Here is a 24,026-nt window from a genome sequence, read left to right on the forward strand (position 1 = left end):
ACCAAGTCCAAGAAACTACTGAGGGTAGAGAACAGGAATTTACAGAAATTTAAGAATTAACTTCAACACATTCATAAGATTTTATTTTTTTTCTGAACCAACTCTACCTTCAGAGGCAGAGAAATTGGAAATACTGAGTTCAGATTAACAGAGGCTTACCTCTTCAGATTTATGTGTTTTTCTTAAATAAAAAGGCAAACCTCATTTTGAAGCACTGGGATAGCTAATCTTAGTCCAGTAAGATTTCAGTACAATAAATCCTCTCAACTTACCCCTAATTTATTTCTAGATTATCAAAGGAACATTGCAATATTGGAGTCATGTATTAAATTCTAGAAAAGTAAATCTTCATGAAAATTATTTAACTTCCTTTTACTGTTAATTACTTTCCCCCCCCGAGCCCTTCAGTCTGCATTCTCACTGGCTGATTTATTAACAAATCACTATTGATAACTGCACACAGCGTTTTTCAAGCCTCAAGTAATAGTCAACGCATAAACAGACAAATATTTAACTTCCACAGAACACTTACACTTCTCCCATGGGAGCATATGTCGAACCAGTTACAGTAAATTCGTTCAGAGAACAGCTATCTCCTTCTACTCTGTCCAGGACAAACATCTGAAATTAGAGTGAGAAGTGTTACTACCTTTGAACAATAATTAATGCAAGAGATTTAAACAGGCCTTAAGCAAGCAGGTAGAAGAGGCAAGTTCAAGTTGAATAAACAAACTAGACAAAACCAGATATGATACTCTGAACTTTGATCCCATTTATGTTTGAACAGCTCCCTATAGTGAAGCTTGGAGTACAGAAAACACCACTTCTGCTTAACAGATCTCATTCGAAAACTGAGTTGTGGCAGAAGCATCGAAGAGCTGAAAAACACAAACTATGTTTAAATAACTTCAGCTGTGAAGACTACTCACACATCCACTTCGCAATCCTGACTATACCCAAGCTCTTTCTAAGCTTCAGTCTTGTGAAAAGCGTCTCCTGTCCTGGTGTTTCAGCTATAAGCCACTTTGCCATCCAGTACACTGGTAGTTTAGAAGCATTCAGACACCTCAACTGCCCTACTAGCACTGGTAAAACATTACTTTCAAATAAAGACACTCATTTGAAGGATGCAGTTACACCCCATAAGACACCTGCATCTCGTTCTTTCCTTTGTTTCTGTTTCCCAGTTCTAGGAGAGCTGCAGGCAGAACCAAATCTGGGAAGATGAAGATAAAACATAGCACCTAAAGCTGTCATACTCTTATTATGACTTGCTGGAGCAGTAGTAGAGAAGAAAATAATTTCTCACTGATAAACAAAAAGCTAAGCAATCTCTGCTTCGAGCGAAACCAAGAATAAGCGCGCTGTTTACAGGTATTAGGATTTTGCTGTGTTTTGCAAAATCTTACAATTAAAGTTATTCTGTAGCTGTCAGAGATTAACAAGGAACCAAGTAAGTTGTACTGCACAAGATCTAAAACATTTAGCCCTCTTTTAATTATAAAAAGTAAATCATTTTGAGCTTTCAGTAAACACAACTTAAATGATGAGTGAACCAGGAAGCCTTCTGCTTTTGGAATCTGCACGATGGAAAAACCTCTGCAAAGACTAGGGCAGTTATGCAACTCTACTGCAAGTAACCTCCTCTGGAATACTGATGAGCAGCTGCTTTGTGTCTCTTAGGTATAAATACTACAATACTTAAGGAAGTAGAACAAGTCAACCACCAATTAGAAAGAAAAAGCCATCAATCATACGAGAATAAAGCGCTTAAGGCTTACAAACTTTTGCCAAAAAATACTAGCGTGTGGTGCTCCACATTTACACATCTGGAATTCTAACTCAATGTAATGACTCTGAATATTTGATGTCATAGAGTTGCTATGCCACTGAACATCTACAGTTACTAAACATAAAAACATAGTATTTTCTCCATAAACTTCCTCCACAGAATATCAAGTATATGGGAAGCACAGAGAACTGGCAACTGGACATGCATTATGTTAAGTGACTAGCTATCAAAGTCCCAAATTAATCAACACTAGAAAGAATATTGGGGGGAAGGAAGGAGAGGCACGTAACTTACGCTTGCCTAAAAACATGCCATACATTGAAGATGACCCTGGCAATGCTGGTGACAGGGTCAACTGCACCTCCAACTTGCCAGACTGTCACACAATATTGCACATTGAAAACACCACAGTGATCTACATCAGACCAGTAAGAGCTATGTAAGATAACCAAATAAAGGTGGAACCACTCAGTAGTGAAAATGCCTGAGACTACCCAAGTTACTGTAGCAAACCTTGTTCTCATTGCTGAGTTTCTCCACCTGGCATCTTGCTAAATTAGAGGCAAGTGTTTACACTCACACACATCCTGCTTCTGCAGTGTAACTATCCCACCTATCTGAAATGGGATAAATCATGCTAATTACCAGGAGACTGAATGGCTTACAGACAAGTCAATGGAAAGCTGCTTGCAAACAACCTTCTCTTCCATCACGTGCAGGGACAGCTATTTTTGGCCATGACTAAATAAGGGAAGAGATAAAAGCCTTAAACACTGCACAGTGGAAAACTGAATTCAAAGTGGAAGCTTATCTTAGGAAAATAAAGCAAGATTTTGATGATATGAGAACCAAAAGACTCGCGATCAAAAGAATTCAAGCAATGCTGACTCTGGATGGCTGAGGAGAAAAAGAAAAATAGAAGCAGCTTGTTCAACATACCCTGCAGACTGACATCTGATTTGTGGTCAGAGTACCAGTCTTGTCAGAACAAATAACTGAGGTGCACCCCAAGGTTTCCACAGAGGGAAGGCTTCTAACAATAGCGTTCTTCTTGGCCATTCTCCGGGTTCCAAGAGCCAAGCAGGTGGTAATGACAGCAGGCAGACCCTCAGGAATAGCAGCAACAGCAAGAGCAACAGCGATTTTGAAGTAATAGATAGCACCTCGGATCCAGGAGCCACCGTGAACCGGATCGTTGAAGTGACCGATGTTTATTATCCAAACAGCGATGCAGATAAGAGAGATGACTTTAGACAGCTGCTCTCCAAACTCATCCAGTTTCTGTTGGAGCGGGGTTCTCTCCTGCTCAGTAGCCACCATCTCATCACGAATTTTGCCAATTTCAGTGTTTACTCCTGTCGCAATAACTACTCCCATAGCTTTACCAGCAGCAATATTAGTACCCTAATGTAAATAAAGAAAAGGGAAAAGTTGTAGTCAATCTAGAAACAGGTTTTGGTGGTGACTTTTCTGTTTGTTCTTGTTTTGGTTTTTAATTTAACAAAAACCACCTTATACAAGTCCAGACTGTGTTTCAGCTAGGATATGGAAAAAGGTGTAGAGGAAGAGAGAGGCATTCCCTCAGTATCCGTAAGAGAACACTCCAGTGCAGAATTTCTGCTTGCAGAATGGGCCTAAAACGAATCAATATTCTTCTACTATAAGCAGCGTAGTCAAACTCAGCTGCTGAGTAAGCAGCATGTATTTCAACTGGAATCTTAAGTGTGTTTTTCCTTTCTTTTTTTTAATTAGGATTGTATTTTGCCAGATTTAATGTTATTTACTTTGAGTAATAGATGTATTCTGTGGGGTCCCTGTGTGAACATACTTAACACAAGAAAGTACAGTTAGATTTTCTACAAGGAGCCTACCAACAATAAGAGAATTGTTACTTTGTTATCTGAAAGGCACTCAATGCTTCCTCTAAATAAATTTTAATAAACCGTTTCATTCCTATATAGAAAGCTAGTCCTCAATTTCAGCCACACAATACCACAGTTCATGTGGGCATTCTTATCAGTCTTAAGAACTATTACTTTAGAAAAGTAGTGTAGAAGCACTTTAAAAGTGTGTGTGCTGCTCCAGCCTTCACGATTTTCTTGGGAAGGACAAAAAGAATGAGTTTCCTCCTATGAGCTGACTTCAACAAGCATCTTCCTTGATGACAGCTTTAATAAGTTCCTTCTAATTTTTAATTTATTTAGTTCAATGTACATGGAGATATGCATACAAATGTATATACAGAATACAGCAAAGTAGTCATACAGCTTTCAGGTGAAGATCTGGAGTTCTGCACGTTTTTGTTTGCCAAGTTCAGTGTTATTTCATAAAAGTTTTGAAAGTTTCAAAACAAATAACTTACAGAAAAAAGCATGTTCTTCTTGTCCTGGTTTACGGCACGAGGATCAGGCACAGGGTCAGTATGCTTAATAACAGACACAGATTCACCTAAAATAAAGACAAAGGTCTTCAGAAGAGATTACATATGTATCATCTTGAGACCTGTAGGGAATTGAAAAGTTATAATCCTTGGTCCTAAAATCTTTTAATATGTCAAATCTCCTTCCTGAGATTATTTTTTTTTAATTGCTTCAGTGAAACAGGAAATATTTCAGTTGACCAAAACCATTGAATGGTTGGCTTTTAATGAAAATAGGAAAGCATTTAAGTAAATGTTTTATACAGTTAGTACTAATGAAGCATGCACCATGTCTTTTAAGGAAGAAGAAAAGTAAGCAGCTGATACTCCACTGCCTTTAATGTAGCAAGATCTACTGCACAAATTAGATATATTGTGTGCCTCTCATGCAGTAACAGTATTTCTGTTCTCTAAGCACTGGAAAAGCTATGTTCTCATTTAAATAATTAGATGTTACAATGGTTATAGATCTGTGATGGTATACATCACAGTTATACTGGCAGATCTTACTTTTGTTCTTTTTTTTAAAGTGTCAGGTAGCCATCTGATAGTTAACTCCTTTAGTTGGAAGCCTTCAGAGAACTCTTCCATGAAGACCTTAACTATATCAATTTCTATGAAAATGTCACACAGGTATAGAAAGGTCTCTTTACTATAAAAAGAGACGTTAATTACTACATCAGATTTCACAAGGTGCTAACTCAATGACTGAAGCTAGGAGCACACTAGTTTTTGTAAGCTCAAGTGAGTTAAAGCTTCCTACTTTTAAACGTTTTGTTAAGCAGCATCTTAAGACTTCAGCCCTACTTTATTAGTTAGGAGGCTCAAGCATCAACTTAAAATAGGCTGAAAACAGAAAAGGTTTTCTTTAAAAAAATAATTCTGTTATTTAAACAACGACAGAATTATTCCCTTTAAATAGACTTCCAGTGGATTTCTTCTACTTATTTCAGTTCTGACAGCTTGACGAACACAGAGTGCCCAGATTTTCTTATGCCAAACATAAGCAAGCTTGATCAGTCTTGTGCTATTCAGGGTCCGTACTGAGAAACTTTGGAGCCTGTTTCAATACAGATTCAAGGATCAAAAATAGGTTTCTTACGAATATTTTACTGTTTTAAAATTCAGGGCTAGTTAACATTAATTTATGCTACCAAAACAGGCAGACAGATCTTCATGTTCCAGCTGAGAGAAAACTGTCACAGCATGCTTGGTTGATTCCTAGCTTCTTTCCTATATTCAGAAGTACTGCTACTTAGTTTTGTTTTCAACAAATCTGAAAAGTGCTCTAAATATAGCTCCTGCACGAAGAGAGCCGGGACCAGAAAACACATGAACGTGCATGCACAGAATTTCAGCAAATAAGGCTTTAGTGTACTGAGTCTTTTGTAACAGCAGTTTAAAAGCTGCCTGTATTTCAAAAAGTTTTTCTCTCTTGTGAAAGAAAATGGGTAACTGCTCCATAAGACTTTTGGTAAGATTTCCATACTTTCATATTTGAGCAGTGACCAGATGGTCAAACCTAGAAGACTGCATAAACTAGAATAACAATTCTTAACTTTTTTATTTTAGTTTCCCCACAAATTACTAATGTGTGTCTCTTGGGGGCAGGAGGGAGACTAAAAAAGCATTACAAGTTTCAGTAAGAATGTTCATCCCAAAGTGAACATGTAAAGCTAATGATGAAGCAAAGCATTGAGCCATTCTGAGTTAAATTATTAGATGAGAAATTTACTGCACTTGAATGAAATGTAGTTATTTGAATAGCTACAGGCTTGTTTTCAATGGATTATTCCGAACAAATGGCAAAAAGGCACTTTAAGTTATGGACATAACTATCCAAAATTCACAGAAGTTATACCTGTGAGAATGGACTGGTCTACCCTTAGAGTTGTAGATTTGATCGAAGTAATTCTTATATCAGCAGGAACCTTGTCTCCAACTACAAAGAAATGAACAAGACAAAGTTAGAATTTTGTTATTTGAGAGATTTCTAACCAAGCATACTATTACCTCTATCAGCCAGGGAAATGATTTTCCAGTAACTGTTCAGATAACTAAGATTACTAACAGCCTATTATAGCTTTTGTGGTTTCCAATACTCCAGTTTTCTGAACATCCAATATACTTCGGCAATTTAGATTTGCCTTCAAGATCTCTACCCCTACCTAACCTCAAAGAAGTCGTAAATCACAGGATTGTTTTTCTAATCATCTGACTACCACTTGAAAGCAAAGGGAAAACATTCTCAAGAGAAAGATCAATTTCGGAATACGTATTTATAAACAACCAAAACCCATAGCTAAGATGAATCAAGTTTCCTTTTCAGAACGACTGGTCCTGGAAAGTCTTCGGGTTGTTATCCACATTTGTTTATTCAGAAAGAAAAAGAAGTTGTACTTTCCTTTTCTTTGGCGCCAATTGTGAGAATAACATGCTTCTGAAAATCTGCTCTTTTAAAGTTATACTTCAATACTGCCAGATGTTTCAGAGTTGGAATTGAATTTCAGATCACACACTGGCTTTATTTTTCAGTAATGCTCCTCTATTAAACATACCACAATCCATATCCCAGTTAAAATTTTCATAGAACTCTGTGTTATGTTTATCTCGTCATATATATTTCTACTTTGCAGAAGACAACACCGGAGAAAAACAAACAATCAACCACCTACAAAAAAAGCCTCTACTAACAAGCATTTGAGACACCAAGGCAGCAGAGCATACAAGGAGTTAACAGTACACTCCTAAAAATGGCAGAGAGTGATGAAGTCAGTTGCTAGAGCCATGTGGCCAGCTTAGCTTCAGCATCTCTATCATGCCAGAAATAATTCTTCCACCTTCCTACTTTCTCTTATCTAGCTTTTCCTAGTTTTTAAGAGAAGAACTAAAGCTGCACCATTTTGTGACTAATGCAAATAAATGGCTGCATGCAAACTGATTTGCTAAAGCACATTAATGAGAGTCATGTTTCTGACTCATATGGGGGGTTCTCAATGAAGGCACCTAGTTAAACACTCCTAACATAACTTAGCACTGTTGAGTATGCAGTGTCAACTTCTTTTTTTTATTATAAAATAATGAAAAGAAACAAAGAAGAGAGAATAACTACTAAAAAGAGCTGATCTTCTCAGTAGATGGATTGTGTCCCTGCAGTAGAATTAAAACAAGCTGCAATTCCTGCAGGAACTGCTTATGCAACTAACAGCAATAATGCACGTTAACAAATAATATGAAAAACTCCGCAGTGGTGTTACAACCTTACAACACAGAACCACCCACACAGGAAAACTATGGAACAAAATGCTGAAGAGGAGAATGAAGGGCTACTTCAAAAGTTAAGTAAACTTGCACCACGTGACTTTTTGTAAGGTCAAAGAAACTCCAGCTATTAAAATCCGCAAAAAATTGTGTAGTTTTGCTTGTAGACTTAGACACGTGGTTTTGTAAGCATATGTATACGAAAGGACCTGATAAATAACCACAAATTCCCTTTTTGCATCATTATAGCACGCGCGAAACAGTTGAAGCCACAATGCCCTTGAGCAGCAAGAGAAAATAGCATTAGACAAACGGTGACCTAGGCCAAAAATGGCCAAACTATTCGATATGCTCTCCTGATGTCACGAGGGGGTCCATATGCAGACATGTCGTAGCAGCTGGTTTTCAGATACCACTGAGCAGCAGGCTAATACCTCGGTGCAACTGGTACAACGCCTCTCAATCTGCACGAGCATTTTCAAATTAGTGCTCAAAGCAGCTGGAAAACTACAGCCAACTCAAATACACCACCACATCTGACACTGTTAAAGACTTAATCACTCTGAAACACAAAACAAGCTGTTAAAAAATAATCTTAAAACATTCAAGCAACTGGACAGAACATACGGCAAAGCTTGCAAGTAATTTTCCAACCTACTTCTTTTGAACAGCTCCAAGTTGTTCAAACACAATATTCCTGAAGCACCAGGAGAAACCCCTGCTCTAGCACCCTGTTGATAGTTTCATGGAAATACTGATGCTCAACTATCATTATCAATCGCCTGAATCACCAGAACTGAAGTGTTAAATTTATTACGATACTGCATCTTTCTAAGTTTATCTCAACCATTTAAGACATGACACGATTCACTCACCCTCTCTGCTTGAGAAGGCTGTAGTAAAATACTCAAGGCATTTCCAATAGGCAGGAAAGCTGCACATCAGGGCCAATTACAAAAGTATTTTAAGCAGCTCTTTTGCAAAATAACAGCTATGACACCAAGTCATTTATAGTCTTGAATATACTTCCATGACCATAACTGAAATTTAATATAGATAGGAAATCATCCTGTGACAGACAGGAACCCACAGGAAATGTTTAGTGAGCAGTCTAGTGCAGATCTCATCTACAAGTAGAAGGCTTTTTTCCATATACTTTAACACCGGAAAGAAATCTGGCGTTTTTGTTGGGTTTTTGGGGGGATTTTTAAATTCAATTACATTTCAGTTCACATAACCAGTAAAAGTACTACCCAAGGCTTGAAAGACAAGAAATCAGAAGGTGAATACGTATTTGTGCTGCTCAGTACAGAGCTGGTACAGCCTAAATAGATATAATCTCATAGTTTTATGTCTAAAGTAACAAGTCAGTTGCAGAAGTGTTTTCATCCATTATTTCAACCAAAGTTTTTAATCCTAAACAGTCACTTGATTTCTACTACAGCTCTGAAGAAATCAAATAAGCTGCTTTCAAAACTGCCCACGATACATACTCTTGGAGTGTAGTTTAGTTAAATACTTCACTACTGATTAAAACATCCTTTCTAACTATAAAATTGATTGCTTCTTGGAAGAGTGAGAACAGGATTTGGTTCAAATCATTACATCTTTATTCATAGAATCTTTTTATTTATACTCAGAATCCCATTTTAGAATTTTAATATTGAACTTCAGTACACAACAAAGGAATCTAAAAACAGCCTGGCCCTTGTAAGAGGGCAAAAAAAAAAAATATCTATTTCATTTAATTGTGCATGAGTCTACACCGAAGCAGACAATTTACAGTTTCCAATCCTTGACAGAAAATGGAGTGACATTTAGTTTCAATATGAATTTCAAGTTTATGTCAATCGCTCCATATGGCTCCACTGAAAATACAATTTGATATCTGGAAACACTGGGTTCTTCAGCTCCCTACAATTAACTGGCAGTTATCTTGCCAAGATTCTCCCTCATTATACCTAACATCCTAGCCTTTCTTCTCAAGTTCAAAGCTCCTCACATTTTATCTTGCTCCTCGCAGTATCGTGGCAATCTTATAGGTCAACTTCCAGGCTCAGGAAGCAATACTAACTTTACCCCCAAGAAACCACTATGACATACAGGAGTCCTCAAAACAAAACTCCTACTTTAAATGTGTACTTTGAACACTGATACCAGCTCTCCCAACTGCCTCCGATCCTCCCATAACTGAAGACTTGCTACGAGGAAGTTTACAGGTACATCATAAAAAGTGAAAAAAGTTTTGCTTTGTTTTGATGTTAATGTAAGTGTTAAAAGAACAATTCATCTTCTTTACCAAAAAAGTGATCTGTTTGCAAAAAACCCATCTAAGTAATAGCAGTAAATTAAAGTATTTTTTCCTGTAGAAGTCAGAATGGGTCTTCATACACAAAATGCACCCAACACTTTCTTATTTATGTTTATCATTAACCAAAGCTAATGTCAACCACATCTGCCAGCAGCGGGTTGGGGTTGGAACTGGACTTCTGCAATAAAGATTATCGGTACAGCTCTAAACTGTTCTGCCACTGTTATCCAACTTTATTTTTTTTTTTTTAGGCAAGTTCTGAAGAACTGGGATATATTTCGAAGTCAGTTGAACACCCTAAATGATTCTATGATTCTCGTTTAGGAACACAAACAACAGTTCCTGAAAGTGAGTAAAAACATCCCCAAAACAACTTTCATAAAACGTCAAATGGAGAGGACAAAAAAAAAGTACAAATTGTGTCGTTTCCCCTGCTATCAAGTGTCTTAACAGATCAAAGTTCATTGTCGACACTTTCCATGTATTTTGATTTTTAAGACACTACGGTCCTTCTCCTGCTTTATTAGGATGCTCTAATTTCCTCAGGCTAAGGCAGAAATACTATCGAATTCAGCAGATACAATCCACCACACTGCTATTCAAACATCTGACTCAAAATACACTATGTATGGGGTTTATCATCAAAAGAGAAAAGCAGTAAGTATTAATTCTTTTGCCAAAAAACATTGTTAGCAACTATTTTAACTCTTTCAACATTATATGTTATTATGGGTACAGTTATTTAAACTACTTTTCCTAATGAGATCTTTAGCCTCTTTAAGAGTCCTCTCTCTTGCCCAAAAATAAGTTTCTTATTCTTTAAATTAGAAAACGCACCATTTTGTGATTATTTACGAATAAACTGAGGCAACTGAAGCTTCTTACATGAAGTATGGGTATCACCATAAGGTTTAAGCACTGAAATGAGTGGGCTAAAACCACCACAAACAGATGCTACATACTTTGATGAACCAGAATTGAGCATTGATTCTGCTGGGGGATAGTAATAATTAAAACTTACACCTGAACAAAATGGACTGTCTCTATTTAGAGGTACAGCTGTTGCAGCACAACTGGTTTTTATATTAAACTTCCTTAACACGAGCTCAGTTTAGCTCTTTTTCCCCCCTTGCATGCATACAATCTAGTCTTCCTATTGTGTTTGATTTCCTTAGACCATCAGAAACTTAATTTTTCTTCCGTAATAATGAGGTTTAAGTATTTAACACTTCCTGTGCAGGGTATAATAAAATGCTACCAAAAAATCAGAAGCTCTACAAAACAGGAAGATTGAGTCCATCTATGCTTTCATACAAGGCCAAGAGTGTCAAACTGTCAAAATCAGAAGAGTCACTATGAAATATATTTGAAGTCTGAGTTTCCACTCCAAACCAGTAAGAGATTTATTTTCCAACAAGAGGAATATTATAATAGCACTCATCCATTCAGTTTTAACTATACTCGTAAAACAGCATTTGCTTTTACTGCCAAAGTGACAACACAATACATTTCAGTACATTCATTCTTTGCATTTAGGATGCATGCTCCAGATTAGACAACGTTCATGAAATAAGTCTTCTCTATCACACGCTGTTCTGCATTCTGGAGAGACAGAAAATATCCATGGAGCTTACTGTGCAGTGTATGCAGAAGAGTGATTATCCTAACCTAAGAAATCTTAGAGGTAGAAATTAAAAAAAAAAAAAAAAAAAAATCAGAAAACTTATACATTTTGCATTCTTATCAACGAAAACCAAAAATACAGAAAAAGCTTCGCTCTCTGGAAGCAAAATATTTTAAGGTTGGAACTGAGGGTTATATTGAGAAAAACTGAAATACTGTATTAAACAGTACATAGGACTCAAATCATTCCTATTTTATTTCTTTTTGTTCTGTAAAAACATACTTCTAAGTGTCATTCTCTCTGAAGAGGGCACCAGAACATTGAATGTGCCAATGGACAGGTATCCTGTCTGTAAGTCTGCGCTTATTTCTCATTTGAATTTGTCTAGCTTTAGCTTTTAATCAGTAGATCTATTTATATCAGTCTTCTACATTGAGAACTCTTGTGATCAGCCTACAGAAATATCCAATAGCAGAAAGAACAAACTGGTAAGCTAAGCTTCAACTTTTGCCAGACCAGGTGGAGAAGAAGGACGCCTTCACACCAAAGCTGAAGTCCTATTTTCAAGTTGCATCTGGCTAACAAGAACAAACAATAAGACTTCTGGAAGCACAGCATAACTCCAAGTGCAGGTTTTCTTTAGCCTTAAAAAAGGCTCGCTTTGCCAGGGTGATGTGGTATTAACAGAACGTTATCTTGATGTTCAAGCATTTTGTTCAGTACTATCTGTGCTTATAAAACCCCACTGCAGTATCGGTTCTAATCAGAGTATAGAACATTAGATGTGTTCCAAATTCAAACAATCAAAATAGAATCAGTTTCACTATTTTTACTTCTTGTTTGGCAACTCTGGAGAAAAACGCTACAAGAATTGGGAAAAAAATTGGAGGTGAGTTTCATAAGTTTTCAAATGTGTGTTGCAAGTGATATGAGTTTAGGCTCTGCCCTGACTTGAACCTCACATAACTCCAGACGTCAGTGGAGCACAGAATGGAGTTTGGGCTGTGTCCCGTTATCTCAATTGCCTCTGATACATTACAATTTGACAGCCAAAACACTCTCTGAAGCCCACAGATTTATGCACTACTTGTATGTGTGTTTATTAACTGTTGATCTTACTTCCATATTTTTTCTGGTTCAAATGCAGTACTTTATGGAAAAAGCAAAATACACACTTAGTCTCTAAAAACCAAATGCAACAACTGGCACTACGTAAGAAAAAAACACCAAAAAAAAACCTTGCGGTCAACTTTTTTCCATATCAAGAGATGTTCTCAGCAGTATGCTTTTAGGACAGCCTTCAGTAGGTCAACATTCTGGACTTTATTCTGTCCTTTTCATTATTTTTTTTTTCCAGTCTCAATACTTTTCCAAAGAAAGTAAACCTGCATCTGTAGCACTGAGTCTGAAAATCTATTCTAGCCATTAGAAAAGCAATACAGGCAAAAGAACCCAGACGTTTAGCAGTAACATCTGCAACACCAACGTTTATTGCTTATACTACTGGGTAGAACCCCCTTAGTTCTTCATAACCACACAGGAGTTGGACATAATTCACCTTCAGAATCTTCCTTCCCGATCTTCTTCACCCCAAAACTTATCTTCCCTTACTTAGAAAGGCATCTATGCTTTAGGAAGAGTCTTAAAAGTGCTCTGCAGTTTGAATTAGAAGCCTTGAAAAGTAGTTCTTGCATACTTTATGCCAGGTATAAACTTAAAACTCAGTCTTCTGGAATCCACACTAATTTAATAAGCAACAGCTTCTGGGAACTCTGTATTTTTAAGCTGTTGAGTACTTACAGATATAATAATGGATAACAAGAACCACCATTCAGCACTTCAGGGAAAAGGGGAACTACTGCGGCTCCAGTTTGGTCACTTACAGATTACAACTAACGAACGTTCATTTATTAAATTACAGAAAGTCAGATATGCTGTAGCTAAAATAGAACATTTCAGACAGGAAGATACAATGGAAGTGAACAAAGCTAATTTCTGTTCCCAAATGTGCTTCTTTAAAAATAGATTATTTGCCATCAGTTTATCCCAATTTGTCAGGCTGGACTTCATACAAAACTTCTAAGAACTAAGGACACACTGTTTTAAGTTTCTCTTTAAAACGTTACTTTAACCAAGGCAAATAGAAACTCAACTAAAACAAAAGACATCTTTAATCTATTAAGATAGCCACGAGTTACAAATTAAGGGTGCATCCTCCAGTAAACTTAAGCTTTTACAGCAGTGTGATAATCTGTTTTAAAACAGGCAAACTGAAAAGCCATTTGAGGACAGCATCTGGATATTTTTCAGTTCATCAATTTTAAGAAACAAACATTGTAGCTTAGTAACACTTATACACTACAGCTCTTGAGAACTATACTCACCAGACGTCTGTAAGCAAACCTGTAGCCCCAACTTCCATCCCAAAGAGTTCCTGTTTCTTGTACAGTATCTTTTCCACCATCTCTGCTTAAGTGGATATGGAAGAAAGTCTTTCTAACATACACAGTGAAGAAATTAATGTCTGCACAGTCTGAGTAAACATGGACTACAGTGTCTGCAAGCACATCTGCAAAACTGTAGTGTAGTATTTATGTTGAATTTGTCAGCTACTAGGTGTAAGGACCAGCAGCTCCTCATCAAGTGTTCTGCAGTACCTAAATGCACAATGATCCCCAAGAGATACGTAAGACAGTAGGTCATCCACCACTTGAAGGATAATCTAATTCAGGTTACTCCATATTTACTGCAAGGTGACAACGCAGACCTGCAGTTTCCTCCTATTACTTCAAGTCAAGTAAACCAACACCTGTTTCCTCTGTTGACAGATCAATTAAAGAAAATATCTTCCAGGAGCTTTATTTTAAGAGGCCACGAGGCAGACTGAGTAGTCTATATAATGAACACTATTTAACAAATAGCCTAAGAAGCCAGAATAAAAAGTAATAGTGTAAACCATTATTGCACTGTCTTTGAGTTATGCTAAACTGACCACGTTTATCTTTCATTGGTTCAAAACTACTGGAAATACCACATGATTTTGGAAATGGTTTAATGCTACTTATTCTCAGGGAACTCTTTGCAATGTAAAGAGCCAAATATATTCCCCCACTTCCCCCAAACTGCAATACCAATCTCCCAATTCCTACAATGAAGAGTTCTCTCTGTCAGACCCACATACAGCTACTTCAAATTAACAAAGCTGTTACAGCATTAAATACAATGGTTTTGTAATGGAAGACCTGTAGAAAGTTGTTCAAAATCAGGTATCAGTATAGGGGAGAAACCCATCACCTGGTTATTTCTGCCACTTGGTTGAAAGACATTTGCCTGGACACACAAATGTCATTGGCACTTTGCCTAGAATTCCATAGCCAGATATGTATCCTAGTATGAAGTGCTCTGTCACTTCCCTACATGGTCATCTTTTTGCAAACACCATGTCAAAGGCCATCGCAGTACTCCTGCACTTGAGGCAGAGGCATGCACACAGTCTCTCTCACCTCCAGGTCTTGACACTAATGCTGGTACATAGTGTATTGCTCTTCTCTACTTGCTCAGTAGCTTTTCTGAGTTTGATTACAATTAAAATTTCATCATTGTCTATCTACAAGTTAGAATTCATCGTTTCAGTATCAGAGTTCACATTACACTGAAACATTTATTTCTGTATTAAATACCCACACAACTTACACTTGGGTACCTTCACTTGAAGCTTCAATCGACTATGTTTGCCAATAGAAGAAAAATATGAGTGCTCACGTCCAGCTCAAGACTCTTGAGCCACCAGTTTAAGTGAGTATTTAAACCAGCATGAGTTTCTACAGTCAGTCAACAAGCCAGAGACCATGTGTCTTGAAGGACAGTCATAAAACCTGGATGAATTTGTTCCTCTACATGTGCATACTAGGTTTTAAAAAAACATCGGCTCTACATGTGTAAGACTGATACCAGATGTTGTTCTACAAGCAGATTTTAAAACAATGTAATAGTAACCCTATGAAAAATAGGATACCATGTTTATTAAAGACAGTTTCTTATAGGTATGCTATTCAGAGGTTTATTTCCAATTCATTTCTCTACTTCAGACACAGACCTTTCAAAGAGATGTCTCAAGGCACAAGTAGTTGATTTTATTGATACTGACAATATACAGCAAGATAAGTAAAAGCCCACACATCCCTCAGGTGTTTCACACACAGCTTTAGCATTGTCTTTTTCTGTAAGATGAAAATGCTATCTCTATTTCTCCCAAAATAGCAAAGAATCAAGCAGAGCATTTTCTGTGCTCTAGACATCTGGCAGAGCAGCAAAATTCAGCATTTTTCCTTAGTGAGATAGCCCAAACTACTACAAAATACATAGTCATCAACTTGCAATTCTACCAATACTGCTTTAAAGTACCAAAAACCACAACCCCAATGTATTCCCATGACATAAACTGCTTCCAAAACTACCATTCTATTGCTGATATTTAAAAACAGGATAAAGATTTAGACCAGACATCTACTGCAGAACCTGTAATTTGTACAGTTCTGTTTGCCTCAAAAGGATGCAGAAAACCTCAGCTGCCTAAACAAAATCTCGCTGCAGAACTCAGATTCGACTATACAGTGCAGTAATAGTGAGTGAAAGCAGCAGAGTAAGTGACAAGGTATCGTAATTCACCCTTTATTTCAGCTATCAGCACTTTGTATTTGTACTTGTTCTTCACCAACGGACACTAAGAGGAAACTAGCTTCAGCCTTCCTGAGAGTCACACTCACTCTGAATTACCCCAGCCAGCGCTGCTGCAGCTGAATCATCCTGTGCACAGAACAGAGACAGGGCTCAGCCAACGTTCAAGTTTCCCAAGGAATGAAAGCTGGGCAGGCAGCCAACACCAACTTCATTTTGAGTGCATACTCTCTCTGCCTGCTAATTAAACTAGGAGGATAGTCCAGTTTAAAGGTATATATTTATCTCCTCTTGAGACAGCTACCACCTCTAAAAGCAAAGTGACACTAGCAGAAAGAAAAAGTTTGATGTACACCCTAAATCACTCCCAAAGGAACGACCACTCAGTTCACAGTTGATAATGACCTACAAAATATGAGTACGCAATTACTCCTGACACTTAATCAAAAACCACCTAGTTTTATCTGAGAAGGAATCAGAAACATTAAAGTCACTGTCAAGTCCAGATTAGAGAAAAAGTTACCGGTGTGGTATTATCACCAAAATGAAGGAGTTTTAGCTATAAGTATACAATACTTCTATTTTTGCACTCCTTCCAAATAAAGATACACTTTTTTTAGGGCAAACCTGAGGTATTAGACAGCTTGATGCAAAAGTCCAATCTTTTAAGACAAGACAGTACTTCAGATGCTTACACTGGATAAATAGGAAGGTCTACTTCGTACCATTGTTTCTCTATTCACAGCCTTCTATACGGCAATAGGCAAAAGAAGCAATAAAGAATTATGAAAGATGAGAAAACAATGTCACATGTCAGTCATAAAAGTCGAGAGGACCGAGGAAAACACTTATAAAGAGCAGTTGAAAGGCATTACTGCCACTAGTTTAAGAGTTGGAAAAAAACTTTGGATGAAATTATCTTTCCTTAGATAAAGAACAGATCAAAAATTCTCTGCGTTTCAGAACTTAAAGAAATTGAACACATTTAAAAGCAAAGAAACAAGTATTTTGTATTAGAAAACAGACAAGTTAAGACACTCTGAAACCAGACTTTAGAAAGAAAATTTTAGAGTCAGGACAAGTGTTGAAACCTGTACTCCAATTAAGATGCTTTGCTTTTAGACCTACCAATTAAACTAAGCGGCAATTTGAAAAACAATCCCCTCAGTGCAAACGCACATTTAGGGTAATCACAGATGAACAGAAGCAAGATTGTTCCTAAGTGAAGCATGTAATTAGGCGTCTCCGAAAACTCCCCCCAGAGCCTCAAATCATTAAGACACAGCCCCCACAACAATTTTGCAGTAATATGCAAATACATGTATGCACCACGTAAATGAGTCTTACCTGCCACTTCTACTATATCACCTGGGACAATGTCTCTTGCTTTAATCCTCTGTACACTTTTTCGGTCCTGTCGATACACTTTGCCCATTTCTGGTTCATATTCTTTAAGAGCTTCAATAGCATTTTCAGCATTTCTTTCCTAAAAGACAGCAAAAATGTGTAATTTTAAAAGCGTTCAAGGAAAAATACGTCAGATATGTTTTTTTCAAATGCACTACCATATGAACACAACTGACTCGGCTCAACTACATTTATTCATACAGAAAATTATGTGACCCTTCCCATTATGACTGGAAATCATTACAACATAATTCAGGTATTAAGTGAGCATTTAGAATCTAGAAGTTGTTTACTCAAACCTGCAGCCTTTCTCATCACGAATATCCACTCTGTCTTGTTACAGGGAGGCCACATAAAGAGTTCTATGTAACAGATGGATGTTTTTTGACACGAAAAAAAGCTCTAAGCAGAATTAAGACTCATGGATATACTTGTCTCAACCATACCTTACCAGCTGGAGCAGCTTGGCCTCAGACTGGAGAGGACTAGCACTATTGAATTTCACTTACTGAAATTTCACTTACTGATAGAAATCAAGGGTCACATCAAGACAAAGCTCAAACAGCATATTAACTTTGTTTCAGCAAATCAAGTCACACTAAAGTGGCATTAAAGCATAGAGACCAGAAACTTCCCCAGAGTCCCTAACAGTTTACAAACTTCCATGAATCCCCACACATGACCACCTTTTCATTTCCACTCACATTAGCACAATAGCTTTCCTATCTCAAGTGCAGTTCTCTCAGCTAAGCGCTAAAGATTGGTATCAACATCGTGATGTCACCTAGATAAAGGACAACGTAAGAAGCCAACAGCTTATCAGTACTCCTTCTCTAGCTCTTGGAGAATTAACTTATTTTCCATTTTCCAGCCTACTGACGAGTACAAACGTCATAGTCCTGACGATTATAGATAATTATAAGGGTGCATATCGTTTTTAGAATATCTGCACTTCAGATACAAACCAACCTTTCCAGATAACAAACTTCCTCCTGCATGTGTCAAAGCAGAAACCTAATCTTTAGATATCCAGAGGTTGAGGTACTAGGTACTCCCACAACAACAACGCATTACCAAAGCCACCTTGAAGGACTAACATTTACAGGGCACAGCTCAGTGCCGGGTAGTGCAGACCCATAAAGCTGTAATTAATACTATCCTCATGTTTCACCAGGTAAATTAATATCGCTCCTCAGCACAACAATGCTGATATCGCTTTTTTCTGCGGATGAACTAAGAGTTAACACTAGGCAAAACCTTAAAGGCACAAAATAAGGCCCCACAAATGGAACTTTCCCTTCAAAACAGAAAAATAAGACAGAACTGAACATGATTCAGCTACGACAGCCAGCTCAGTGTGTTAGGCTCTACCTTTTTGTCCCCAGTTTCCTTGAATTTACAAGGAGTTAAAGACTATATCTTGCCAATCACTGAAGTACTAACAGATAGCACTTTGGGAAAAGGGCACGTGAAAGGAAAGGTTGAGGAAGACAGAACTAAGGCAATGACTCAGTTACTCACATCTAGTACCTGTAGAAACAGATACATTTATGGGTGGAGACTCTGTACTGTGACTTATTTTCCATGTCCATTAAAACAAGAGAATGAGTCATTTAGCCTGTACAGCAATTCTGTTTCACAATTAAGTTCACTGAGTGTAGATAGATATAAATATCTGTCTTATTTGCACACTATCATGTATGAAAAAATTGGTTATTTCCTACAACAGGGTATACAACTACACAAGAAAATCCCCAAACCACAGAGAGCTTCACTTTACATTTCATGCTTTCAATTACTACATGCAGAATTCTAACTGAAAGTTTCAAGTTAAAGATTAATTCTTGCACAATCGCTTTATGAAGATTTGAACAGAAAATGACACTTAAGGGGGCAATGCTGCCATCCCTTGATCGACATGACCTCTTCTCTCCACACCAGCGCTAGCAGTTGCGCAGCAAGCCGGGTACTGCTAAAAACTGAGTTTTTCGAGGGTTAGTCTTCAGCCAGCTTTCTTGGGCCAGCACAAAGCAGAACACAATGTACAGCAGTGCCACTGAATGCTACTTCTGGTGCCTTCCAGTGCGTGGACTCCACTCTAACATGTTTTAACCTGTTAATAGGGCAGCTCCCCTTAATTTTTGCTGTTATTTTGCACGGTTTTGCCATTTTGTTTCCTTTTTTTTTTAAAGCATGAAACCTGGCTTGTTAAGATAGCAAGTAATTATGTTACATTAACACCATCCTTTTTAAAAAACAAAACATAACTAACCTTACCAAGAACTTAAATTACCCTAAATATCCTAGAATCCTTTTTACCTGCAGAAAAACAATTCTCATAAAACATGCCCTGTCTGAAGTCATCAAATTAGTAAACTAAAGTTATATGAACAATTTCGGTTTGGCATCTCAAGAAGCGTTAGAATATGTTACTGATGTTACTGCCAATATGATTTATAAAAAGCCATCTAATCTCACAGCTGATAATGTAGGGAATATTCCATGGTATTTATATGTTTTCAGAAGAAACTTATGCCTTTTGACAGACATGCAGTCTTTAGATATACACTTAATAGGTACTACAGTAATTGAATAGGAAGAATTAATGCTGTATTAAATGTATTAACATATGTACTAAAACACAGCATTTGTCTCATGAGGAAATAGACAAGAAACTAGGTTACAAGTTCCGTCCTTTGTTCCTTAGTTGGGACAAAATTCCCTCTTTTGCAAGCCAATTCAACTGATTGCTTCTTAGCTTTGCAACATTTATTTCCTGAATTCAGGCCTTCATTCTAGACTGTCTAGTTCATGTGTTCACCAGTGTGTGGCCAAACACACTGATGGGCACTTTGACTTTTTGGCAATGCTTCTGAAGCTTCCATTTTACCTTTAAGTTAACACTTTCTATCCAGAAGTTTTACAGTACGTTGACTCTCAAGAGTCTAAAGTTAGCAACACATATTACTTGCGCTGTATGAAGCACCTGACACTACACTGTACAAGTGGGTTTTTTTGTTTCTTAAACAAAACCTCCCAAAACAATTATGATTTGATAGCGTAAAAATATCTGCATACCTGCCACACTCCTACAATTGCATTGGCTACTAATATAAGTAAGATTACAAAAGGCTCTACAAACGCTGTGATTGTTTCTTCACCTTCTTCAAACCAGGCCAGGACCTGTAAGAGAGAAATAATTATTTCAATTTCTGATTTACACAGACACCTTGCAAAGTTAAGACTCAGTTAAGTTTCAGCTTGACATTCAACTAGTTAGTCTTGAGCAATTTTTGAAACCCCTCAGTCTTCCGACGCGTAGTTTTGTAGTTCATGAATGAGTTGGCAATATGCAATGGAAAAGGAGAAAATCTTTACTGAAGTAGTACAAAGTTCATTTCCAAGGCTGCTCTTCTTTTAAAGGAGCAAGCTATTTATTTGGAAACATATTGCTACTTTTGCTCCACAAATGAAAGCAGAAGTTGTGACAACAGCTATGGCAGAGATAAGTTTCAAAAAATGTTTCATTACTGTCTAAAACAGTACGCAGACAAATCAGTTGGACTAGTTAGAACACTAAAGCTTTGCCAGAATCTGAATTTTAACAAAGTTAAATGTTCTTTACCAATAACTTAGATGCATGAATGAAACCAGCTTTACAAGTTTTCAGTGAGTAGATATGAAAAATAGCACCTAATTCAAGTAGTGGCTTATTGAAGCATTTCAGTGAACTGTATAGTTACATCTGAAGTTGAATGCTGAGCTGAGTAGCTGATAAAACTCAAATTAAAACTGGGTTTTTAAAAGTAAATCAACTTGAGGACTTGCATAAGAGGCTCCACCTAGATTTCACTTTAATTCATTTGCTTTAGAACCACACTCTAGTTTTAGGCTTCTGCCATTCACTTGACTTGAATGGGTATACGTCAGGGCATCTGCTCAGTTCTACAGTTACTGAAGAAAAGTCAAGCTAACATGACCAGAGAGGAAGAGCTTTTTCATCAGCATGTTGAGCAACAGGAAGCCTGGAAAGTGACAGTAAATAGGAACAACGTGTTGAGATAATTAGGGCTGGTAGTCAGGCAACAGCACTCTGAATCACTAGAAGACTGCAGCGAGCAAACCGTTACTGAAGCAAGCGCCATAATTCCACCAACATGCTGCTCAGAGCTATTGCTCAATTGTGAAACACTCCAGGATGTTAAAAGGAAGGAGCAGCAGCATGAAAGCCTCAAGCAGAAAACAGACTGTCAAGCAAATCCAATGCAACAACAAATTTTTATTACAAATGGATAAACTTGTAAGATCCAGGTTACGATTAGTAAGACTGAAGCATTCCAACTGGCAACGCAACATTCTGAGGGTCTGTGTAATCCCTCTGGAGAAGAGATTTAGTTAGGATCTCCTACAATCTCTACATCTCAGTGTTTCTTCCCTCCTCCCACACCACTAGTATCCATTCCCCAGTAACAACTTCTGCCATTTGACCTGCTAGAGCAGTCACAGCCTACACTGTAGTCGTCACTCCACGCGTTACCACTTGTACCATGGACAGCTTTTACTCCACACCAGCACTGTTGCCTCCAATGGAGCTACAGAAACGGCTAATGGTACATTTCCAGGCTTCTAAGCATATATAAGGTCAGGCGGACCTTAACAGAACAGGCACCTACAAGGTTAATTGGAATAAAACATCTGCTTTACATAATGTTAAGCCATAATCTTTCAGATTGAAGACCATGTGTGTCGTAAAATTACACTGAGCAAGCCACCCCCATTAAGAGGGAATGGAAGTGACTACCAGGATAGCAAGATCCAAGCATGTCAAGGAGAACCAAAGTTAAGTTTTCAAGGGATCTTATAAGCCATTATTTCAAAAAGATCATATGAACTCAGATTAGAGAACCTGACACTACAGATCTGATGTTTTAGATCTTCATTGTTGGTTTGTTTGGGGTTTTTTTGCAAAACTATCAAATCTGTGACCAGATTGAAATAAGGTATCTAGTTAATCCTGGAAGTCAGCAACACACATTTCTCCCCTACAAAGTTTCCACACAATTACTAACAGCAGAATGATCTAAGCTCTACTTCTAGAACATTTTAGTAAATACAGAGATGTAAATAACAGAATACATTGTGAGTTCTTGGTTTTGTTTTAGCAGACTATAGCTATATCAACACTCCATTTGGGACACTTGCAACACACAACATACATTGTTGTAACAGACCAGGTTTATTATTTGATAGTAGCCTGAAGTAAAAACCAAAACACAGTAAAAACCAAAGAGGAAGTACAACCAGGAATCCAAGTACTTAACTAAGCATTTTTAATAACAAAAGCCTGGTAGACACTAGACAATTTTGTCCAAGGCATTGAGTCCTTGTCAAAAAGTTTCCATTAGCACACTTTAAGACCCTGGAGAGTTTTTGAATGAGACATCTTTGATTTCACTACTACTGAAAAGGGCCTCACCATATTTTAGCCCTAATCACTTTAAGACTCACGTGTAGAGCAGCTTAATTTCCAGGTCATTGATCTCCAGTGTACTGTTCAAGCAGTACGGTCAATAAATAAAGTTACCATGTATTTAAGCAGCTTAAAAGGGGTGGGGGAGTAAGATAATTGCTCAAGAGAAATGCAAGTCTGAAAATATAAGGGAAATTAATAGCAAGACATAAAAGTCCCATATCAACAGCCAATGTAAGCAGCTTAAAGGACAACTTTCATTCAGCATATTTGCTTTAGGGCTGCTAGAGCTATGGCTTGCAGAAGTCTCTTTTAACAAAAGCCTAATGGGGTGGACTTGCAGGACACTAAGCCAAAAAAATACACAACGACAGGCAAACAGCACTTAGTTTTCATGGTTATTTGTAAAAAGGAGGCAGAAGTACAATGCAGAAGTCAGCCAGAAATGAAGTGACTACTGATGGAAACAGCTAGAAGAATAGAAGCGTCCTTCCAGCCTTTTGCATTTCTGCAAGTCAAGTATCTCTGTAACGTCAGATTAGTTATAGAGTCGAGTTGCCTCAGATGACTATTGATCATTAAGTAACTTAAACAGAAGAATGGAGGTTGCGAGATAGAATTAGGTTGCCCAGCAGGCTGTACCCACTCACCACTAACACAGGAAAAGCAAACAGTTTGTTGTCAGCAACCTAACAAGGTTTTATGTTTGGTTTTCATTTTGACAATGGAAACTTAGAAGCAAGCCGGGAGAGTAACAAAAAGAAGCCCTGGACTAATTAAAGCAGGTCATGTCAAACTACAGACTGATTTTAAGAGAGCTTTATTCTCATAGGATACTGTGAATTTGGACAGAGTACTAACTACTGCTCAGAAAATCCTCTTTTAGTGATTTTTCTTTTCAATAGAGGTTAGCTTAAAATTAAACAGATGCAAACTATTTTACTAGTCCTCATACTTGTTCCATGTCAGTTATACTGAACATCAGGAAACACTACAGAAAAACCTCCCAATTTTAGTTCCATTATTCAGTAGAAATTTTTATTTGCTACTGAAGGAGAGAGAAGG

The 24,026-nt window shown here is 37.5% G+C and overlaps 1 protein-coding gene across 2 annotated transcripts in view; it reads right to left on the reverse strand.

Moving 5' to 3' along the window:
• ATP2A2 (ATPase sarcoplasmic/endoplasmic reticulum Ca2+ transporting 2) overlaps positions 1-24,026 on the reverse strand; it is a 40,704-nt gene that overhangs the window by 10,793 nt on the left and 5,885 nt on the right. The window contains exons 4-9 of one of the 2 annotated variants that reach the window (XM_086623234.1): positions 20,570-20,674; positions 17,432-17,570; positions 6,073-6,153; positions 4,155-4,240; positions 2,732-3,196; positions 533-621 (exon numbers count right to left, since the gene is read on the reverse strand). In XM_086623234.1, coding sequence (XP_086479360.1) covers positions 533-621; positions 2,732-3,196; positions 4,155-4,240; positions 6,073-6,153; positions 17,432-17,570; positions 20,570-20,674 — 965 coding nt within the window. The remainder of the gene's footprint in view (positions 1-532; positions 622-2,731; positions 3,197-4,154; positions 4,241-6,072; positions 6,154-17,431; positions 17,571-20,569; positions 20,675-24,026) is intronic. The other variant, XM_086623235.1, reaches the window with a different exon arrangement.

This window comes from Tauraco erythrolophus, chromosome 19 (genome assembly GCF_009769465.1).
Source record: "Tauraco erythrolophus isolate bTauEry1 chromosome 19, bTauEry1.pri, whole genome shotgun sequence".
In the NCBI taxonomy this organism is placed as follows: domain Eukaryota; kingdom Metazoa; phylum Chordata; class Aves; order Musophagiformes; family Musophagidae; genus Tauraco; species Tauraco erythrolophus.